At 41.8% G+C, this 8540-nt stretch overlaps 1 protein-coding gene across 2 annotated transcripts in view; it reads left to right on the forward strand.

Annotated features, from left to right (window-relative positions):
• The window catches only part of LOC147179536 (chemokine-like protein TAFA-2), an 81413-nt gene extending 73193 nt beyond the window's left edge, over nt 1–8220 (forward strand). For both annotated transcript variants that reach the window (XM_086068694.1, XM_086068692.1), the window contains exon 5: nt 7450–8220. In XM_086068694.1, coding sequence (XP_085924820.1) covers nt 7450–7461 — 12 coding nt within the window. In that variant the 3' untranslated portion in view covers nt 7462–8220. The remainder of the gene's footprint in view (nt 1–7449) is intronic.
• Nucleotides 8221–8540: the final 320 nt, after the last annotated feature.

The raw sequence follows: 8540 nt of genomic DNA on the forward strand, positions 1-8540 counted from the left end.
AATGGGTACTCGCGAGACACTGGTCAATAGTTTTCAGACAAAATTGGGCTTCAAATTTCCCGCCCTCTGTCTGTGGATGTGGCGTCGTGTGCATTGTGTATGTGAAGAAGGGAAACTGCAGTTTCATTTTTCGGCCACAGGTGGCAGTCGCGATTTGAAATTCCATTTTCTGCGTCCAGTAGCTTTGAGTTATTTGAGTAAAAAACAATTTTTTTTTTAAATCACCTTATGATACCCAGTCTAACGAAAGTACTTAGAGCTGATGTAAGAAAATAATAAAAAGATAAATAAAAAAATAAAAAAAGGTGGAGGGGTTGTTGCAGTTCAAAAAACAGATCCTGTGTCTGAATCAGCAAAACAAACACGCTTCTCTGGCTATTGGCCTTAATATTAAAATATCATAAACAGACAGTAAATAGAATAATTCATAAAGTAATATGCTATATTATATTTTTCACCATTATGCAATATGGAAGTATGCGGAAGATCTTATAGAAAATGAATGACCAGAACAAGTTTATTTCTGAAGCGTACATTCAAATGTTGGACTTCAGTTAACATTTTGCTGCCAAACTGGTACAAGCAAGACTCTTCACCCCTCTTCCACAACTGACTGTGTTCTAGCTTCCTACATTATTTGTCTCGATCCTCCCCGTTTCCCCCGCACCCCGCATGTTCTCATTTCTTGACTACTCTCTCGTTTAGTTCTGTTTGTCCCTCCATCCCGATTAGTTGGAACATCAAACATTGAGGAAAAACAAGGGTATCGGGAACGAGACTCTCCTCACACCTCATTGGCACGCATTCCACCTGGATGCATAAACTGCTCACCTTGTGTTCCTCACGGGTGCCCCCACCTGCATGTTACACCCTCAGTGCAATTTGCGCATGTGCGTGTTCGTCTTCCCCGCGTGGCCCTTGTGTGAGCGTGAACAGTGCCTGTACATAATGCATTGAGCCCAGCGTCTGGTCTTGAGTTGAAACCGTCCGTCACACGGAGGCGTTTGAGTGAAACTCACCTCTCGTCACTGCACACCTCTGTTCCTAACCTCCATGCTGCTCTCTGCCTATTCATCTTCCATTATTCATGGCGAGGCGCAGACTTTTGTTTTCTACCTTAATAATTGATTGGAGGCGTGGCCGAAGGAGGGAGAGTGCTCCTTTTTGGTTTATAAAAAACAAAAAAAAACAAAAAAAAAAGTGAATACACGATGCATCACTTGCAGCCATCTCACGCTTTCGAAAACACTCAGAGGACCTGTCTTTTGGACATCAGGCTGATTAAAAATTCCCTCCCTGTGTTTTCACTCTAGTCACCCGTAGCAAAGTGGATGAGACTACTTCTCTTTTTAACCAACCATGTTCATATTTAACTAAGGGTATGTTTATGTTGTTTTAATAAAACTGCAGTTGTTGTTTCAAAGCAGCTTTTTCTTGGTGACGATGTCAAAAACAGTAATGCAATGCACTGCACAAGTGACCTGGCAAATAAAAGCCATCGTTAGGCAGATTGTGGCAGTGAACTCAAGTCAAGTCAAGTCAATTCACGACAAGCAGCAGTTTGTCAGATGAACAATTTTTCAAAAAAGAGGCTTCAAGCTGTTTCTCATTTAATAACTCAACAAAATAAAGACAATTACACTTTTGTATTAAAACAACCACGTAGCTTTGCCTTAATGAAGTTTCATTAGCTTAGCACACAGAGGTGGGCACATCAATTAATTTTAATCGGCAACAATTAGGACACCTGTCAATCCGTCAATAATTCAAGCCGAACCAAATTGTAATCGTCAATCCTTTAACGTCATGTTAACCACGGTTCTGTCATGCTAAATTACAATTTGTCACCACTATATTCTGCTTGAAATTGTTTTTGTTAACTATTGTCTCCCTCATTAATGTCGCCGCAAATATTACCGCGCCCGGCCGGCGGACTCAATACTTCCCCTTTTCAGGACCCCTTAGCTGTTCATTGACCTGCCTGACGTAAAATGGTGCACCAAAGGACCCCATAGCTGTCTAACAATGTGCCTGATACAAAGTAAACCAACAAGCACAAAACTAATGCTTGCATAAACGTAGCAATAGGAGGAAGACATTATCGTCATAGTCTGTTGTCACCCGAGCTTTACGACACGGGCTGAGTCAGAAGAGGGAAGACTTGGAGAATGGTGTGCGAGGAAGTTAGCATACTTGCTAAGTGTACATTTATTTGTTTACTGCAGGAGAAAAAGAGTAGGTCGGCCACATTCCCAGGAAAGAAGTGGAAGTACTCTGCGGTGCGTCAGCGAAGTGGGCGTCCCTCATTGACAGACTGAGATGGTCTGTTGGTACGGACCAACAGATCGTCAACAAAAACGACAGACCTTCCGTCAATATTGACGGAATGCCCACCTCTGAACAATACAAAATGTCACAGACAAGATGATTTGATTTGTAAAGTTCTGTACAATACTGTCTGTTTCAGACATTCTATCATTGATTAACTTCGTTGGAAAGAGCACAATTATTTTCAATTGGTTGCATTCAAGTCTTTAATCAATGATTTGTGTGTGCAAGCACTAAATGTCTGTGTGGACTTTTTGTGTTAAATGATGCGTTTGCCAGATGATGCAAAGCCTTGGGTTTTTTTTCTCCTCGTTGTGCGCTCGGCCGAGGTCACGATACACGGGCATCCTGATCGATATCACCGCACGCATTCTTATACTCCCATTAAGACCTGCTCGTAAATTGAAATTGACGATGGACTGGAGAGAGCTAGAGATGAGAGGCAGACATGATGAGAGCTGTAAAAGGAAAGAGAGAGCCAAATAGAAAAAAATAAGTGGAGACTCGAGAGGAATACTGAGGACAGAGGTGGGAGGAAGATAAAGCAGTAAAGGAAACAGTTGAAAACAAGAACATTGCGCCCGGTCAGCTGACAGGGAGCTTGAGCTTGTGCCCTGCATCACAGCGCAGGCAGGAATACAAAGGAGGTTTTGGCACTCTCGGTCCTTGGCTTCATCCCTGGCTGGGAGCAGGGACGAGGAGGAGAGGAGGAGGGCAAAGGGAGGAGAAAGGGAGGCGACAGAAGACAGCTCGATCAATGCCAAATAATATCATATGGATGAGCAGCCAGACGTTGCTTTGCTGCCAAGCCACTGAGCTGTCATTGACCACTGTGTGGGCGCCTGTTCAATATGCAATTAAATCACATTCTGCGTGGGCATCATTAACGAGAAAATGCAGATCGCAAGATGCACAAAATGGACGGAAGTATTAGGACATGCCTGACTGTATTGTTCAATTCTGCTGCTGTGGAGCAAACGGGACGTTTCATTTTTTTTTCCTCTTCTCTGACATTCTGGTGTTCTTCTTCTGCACCACATAGGTCAACCTCTGTTGCTTTTAAATACGCCTATAAATATGGAATTTTTAGGAGTAATAAAATAGAAGTTCAAGATGCTACAACTTCTGAATTCATCAACCCTTCGCTGGTCATGACCCTGAAGTTTTACTTGAATCCTAATGTTTTATCTTAGCAAGATTCGAACCATTTTCAAATATGTGGAAACAGTTTGGGAAGACAAAAAAAGGGTCTTATGGTGGTAAATACTAGCGTTGTTCCGATACCGTTTTTTTAGCTCCTGATTCCGAAACGCAGTTTTGCAGTATCGGCCGATGTCGATACCGTACCGATACCTGGTTGTTGTATGTTTTTTGTTGGTGGGTTTTTTTTTTCAACATGAAAAAGCTGCCGTGCCATTGGATCAGAGCATTCAAGGGTCATTAGGATATCTTGGCTCGACATGTCACACATCAGTGAATGTCGTGCACAAACAAGACACAAGATGTTGCATCCAAAGTCCTATATTGGCGTAGGAAATAATGGTATCGACATGTTACCTGTTAGTACTTGCCGATGCCGATACCACTTTTTTATGCAGTATTGGGGCTTCTCATGAATCCGGTATCAGAACACTAGTAAATACTTTTTTACATTTATGGTATGTCAGAGCAAATTGGTTTCCTTATGTTGATATTACAGATTTACAGCCCGATTATCAGCGCTGAATTTTCAGAATTTTGACGAATATCGTTATTTGCTTTCTTTTTCTTTCTTTTTTTTCCCCAACCAATAATAGATCAATTTAAAACTTTTTAATTAACTTTATAAGCGATGCTGCTGACTCAGGGAACTGTCTGCACCTTCTGTTTATTGTTTGAAATTAAAACTATAATAATTAAAAATTTAACATTTTAGATATTTTCAAAGTTTGGGAAACATTAAGGAACTATTTAATTTTTAAGACATGTTGATGACCCTGGGACCTCCCTATACCATTTATTTAAATTTTTTAAATAAAGTCTATTTTCTACTATTTAAAAAAAAACTAATTCGCAAATCTGAAAAGTTGTTTAACTCTTTGACCGCCATAAACGTTATAAAACGTTTAGCATAAACCTAGGGAAGGGCGCCGAGGACGTTAAAAGACGTCCCCTATGTTTTTTTTGTTTTTTTTTTGAAAACGGGTGCAGGAAAGCCTTGGGCAGCTGTGCTGAAAGTATCAGGCAGATCTGATTAGTAAAAGACTCGTTTTGGCCCCTAGAGGGCAGCGATGACTCTCTTTGCACAAGGTTGGATGGGCCGCCCACCGTGGGCGTCAGTAGAAGACGTGAGGCGGAGCTAGAGTGTTGAGGAGACAATGGCTGATAAAGCCACAATGGCTGACCAAGCAACCGGTTGCAAGCAGCTCACGCTTGAGCATTTTTTTCAAAGACGGAAAGCATCAATCAATACTAAAAAGCGCATTGATGTCGACGATGATGATGACTCCGAGCTTGACGCCAAAGTTGGAAGCCTTGACGCGACTGTTATGATCACGTAGTAAGCCTCACCGGCTAAGCGCGGCTAGCGCTGCTAAGGCCGGAAAACGCGCACAATAGCCGACCGGGTACTTCTACACAATCGGACATTCGATCGGGCGATGGAGAGTTGGCATCGACCAATGCAGATTGATGATGATGATGATGATGACTCCGAGCTTGACGCCAAAGTTGGAAGCCTTGACGCGACTGTTATGATCACGTAGTAAGCCTCACCGGCTAAGCGCGGCTAGCGCGGCTAGCGCTGCTAAGGCCGGAAAACGCGCACAATAGCCGACCGGGTACTTCTACACAATCGGACATTCGATCGGGCGATGGAGAGTTGGCATCGACCAATGCAGATTGATGATGATGATGATGATGATGATGACTCCGAGCTTGACGCCAAAGTTGGAAGCCTTGACGCGACTGCTAAGACACGTAGTAAGCCTCACCGGCTAAGCGCGGCTACCGCTGCTAACGCCGGAGCTGCACAAGCGGACATTCGATCGGACAATGAAGAGTACCCCGAGTCCAATGCATATTCATCGGAGGAGCGGGTACAGTCTGATCACGGAGAAGACACTGTTTCTGGACTACGATGCCACCATGAATGGAGTGGATAAAATGGATCAAAACATCTCTTACAACCCGGTGTAGCAACTGAAGGACACGAGGAAGCGAGACGTAACGAAACCGTAGCATGATCTTGATATTAGACTTGATGACACACTGCAGTATATACTTGCTATTCCCCGGAAAAAACGGCCTGCAAGAAAGTGGAGCACGCGAAGAGGCAATCTGTTGTGCAAATGCTGTTGCGTCTTCTTGCACGCAGGAGAGTGTTACAAAAAGAAAAACTGTCGTTGAAACATCCACATATTTGTAAATAGCACCACAGTTGCACACATTTGTAAATAGTTTGCCAAATTGTTACACTGTTGAATGTAAATAAACATATTTTGCTATCAAAAAACACTTTTTCATTCTTGGTGGTAGTGTTTTATAGAAGTAAAGCACTATTTAGGTGTTTGTGGCATCATTCATGGACAAAAAGAAGTGTAAAATTCACTAGAATGCATGAAATAATATCGTTTCACTAAAAGCTTGATTTCTCCGTATTTTGGTCCAAAACAGGCGAAATTGGGTCAAACTAACCATTTTCTATTGTTGATTACTAAAGAACGGAATAAGGTTGAAACAAACTTTTTTTTTCTGATGAAAGATGAAAGTCCAATCTTTCATTTGGTAGTACGTGTGTTTCCATAGTCCAAACATAACATTTTCTGTGGACCTTGAAAGATCAGTCAAAATGCTTAAATCGGCTGGCACTGACGGCATCCCTTTTCTGAAAACGTCTGGCAGTCAAAGAGTTAACAAACATATACTTGAAGTTGAAGTTTTATTTTTTAACATATTGATGCCAATTTTTTCCTTTTAGTGAAAGTTAATATTAGCTCCAAATATCCATTATTGGCCTCCTTGACTACTACTAATCGGTTTCAGCCCCGAAAAAACATCGGTCTGTCGCTAATTTACAATAGAGATTTTGCTTTAATGTCTGATTCTGTTAACCTGGATTTATTTTGCAGTCAAAACAGCAAATGATCCATGATTTATTATGCTTGCAAAGTGGCTAGTTTTAAGCGCTGTGAGATAACATGCAAAGCTTGTAAACAGTACAGAATTGTCCACTTGCACACCTCCAACACTTGCTGCTCAGTATAATCAGAACACCTACAGGCATATTACACACAAATAAATTATCCCCTAAAGGGACACGGTACCTAAAACGATAGCAAGCTGAGAGATACAGTGGTGCGCGCGTAGACTCTTTGATCAGTCACGGGACGAGATGTCTGAAGTCAATGGGAGCGGGCCCCAGCAGTGAGGAAGCCCTGAAGCCACAGAGCCAGCCCAGATACACTAGACCCATCCCAGCTGGCAGCTGGGAGAAAAACGCTTTTTCTGTGCTCTCTCTGCGATGGCTGGCCTTCGACGCTTGGCACCTGGCGTACAAAAGACTAACTCCCACAAGAGGAAGTACAGGAGGGCCAGCCTGTGTTGGTGTTAAAAGGGAAAGCCAGTGGGAACAATGTCCTGAATGGGAACTGAGACAAGATGACACGAAAAGCCTGATGTGTTACAGCCCCGTATACAATCATTTGTGACATTAGCTGGTAGGCACTCTCCTAAAAGCTGGAAATGGCTTAAAAGCATGTGGACGGACAAAGCACAATGGAAGACGGGGAGGTAAAGGTTGTAAAGAGATCTCCTGATTATACTTGTAGCAGCAGCGGTCTCCACTAACACGCTAAATGACATGGCAGCACGCCAGGTGCTGAGAGCGAGACGCCGCCATTACGCCAGCTGCGTCTTGTTTAGTCGTGCGCCAGAAGAGAGCATGCTGGCCGCGTGCTTGTTGCTCATACAACAAGCATCACTTTCCATTCTTTTCAAAGAGACGACTGCTGCACCACTCGGTCCTGTACTATTCACAGCTGTGAAGTGATACGTGCCAGCGGTAATTCCAATCGTGCAACTCGCAAAGCTTTTCTTGAAATTTCTGGATTTTGACCCTCTTCTTTTGTTTTTGTTTGTTAGGTGACCCGATAGTTCAAGAAGACAAGAACTGTGGCGGCTACAATGTTTTTTGCAGCACAATGGACCTGCAAGCACAGTGCAAATGTACTCTGATGGACTTGAGTGAAGATTTTGTTCCATTTCTCAGAGGAATGGCGGCTGAAAAGCCAGGACTTTTATGTCGGCCAACAGACCCAAGCTCGTGTCTCGGTGCCTTGGCGACACGACATCCTTTCTGAAACAGCAGTTTCAAAAAGTGAACTATGAACTGAAAACTACTGGGCAACAGACATTTTTCCTCCAGCGAGCTATGTTATTCAAACCTCTTCTATGACTTAGTGGTGTTCCGTATATACACAGGGAATTATTGGGCTTTGGATTTTAGAAAGAAAACATTAATAAAAAACAAAAAAAAGGATTATGTACCTTTCATAAATTTGAACACCCATTATGAAACATTCAAATCTGTCAAAATGTTTTCCAATAATGGAACCTCTCCGTCAAAGCTCTGAAAATGTCACCTTCGTAGAAATAATTTACCTTGAATAGTTTGTGGTTTTCCACATTTATTTTTTAACGGGCCATTTTTTTTTCTGTTCAAAGTTGAGATTAGACTGATATCAAGTAAGTGTTATTGGTATACATGTAAAAAAAAAAGGTCAATGGATTCAGTGGGGCTAAATGTGAAGTGATGCTCAAATGGTTTTAATATCTGTGTTTTTAAACGCCTGTTAGCCGCTATTAAGTATGTGTCAGTATTATATGAAATGAATAAAGCCTTTCAAAAATATATCTCTTTATTTTTCTTATTGATAACTCACAGTAGAGCAGAATTCACAATCTAAAGTAAATACATGGCGTCCATTCAACTCTACAAGAAGTCAACAAAAATGAGGACAAGTCTGTAACTTATTCATTTATTTAATTTCAAAGAAGTTTCTTCAGAGACCATCTACTTATGTTGACATGATAATCATGAAGTTTTCTCTTAAGATCTTTTTTTTGTGTCCACCATTGAAAATGAACCTCACAAATTTAAGGCTATTTCACCATTTACTGCCCACGAGTTTAATCTCCATGTTTAGTTTTACTAAGATTTAAAGTTTTTAAAA

Source organism: Leptonotus elevatus, chromosome 2 (genome assembly GCF_054856555.1).
Source record: "Leptonotus elevatus isolate MCC_2025b chromosome 2, RoL_Lele_1.0, whole genome shotgun sequence".
In the NCBI taxonomy this organism is placed as follows: domain Eukaryota; kingdom Metazoa; phylum Chordata; class Actinopteri; order Syngnathiformes; family Syngnathidae; genus Leptonotus; species Leptonotus elevatus.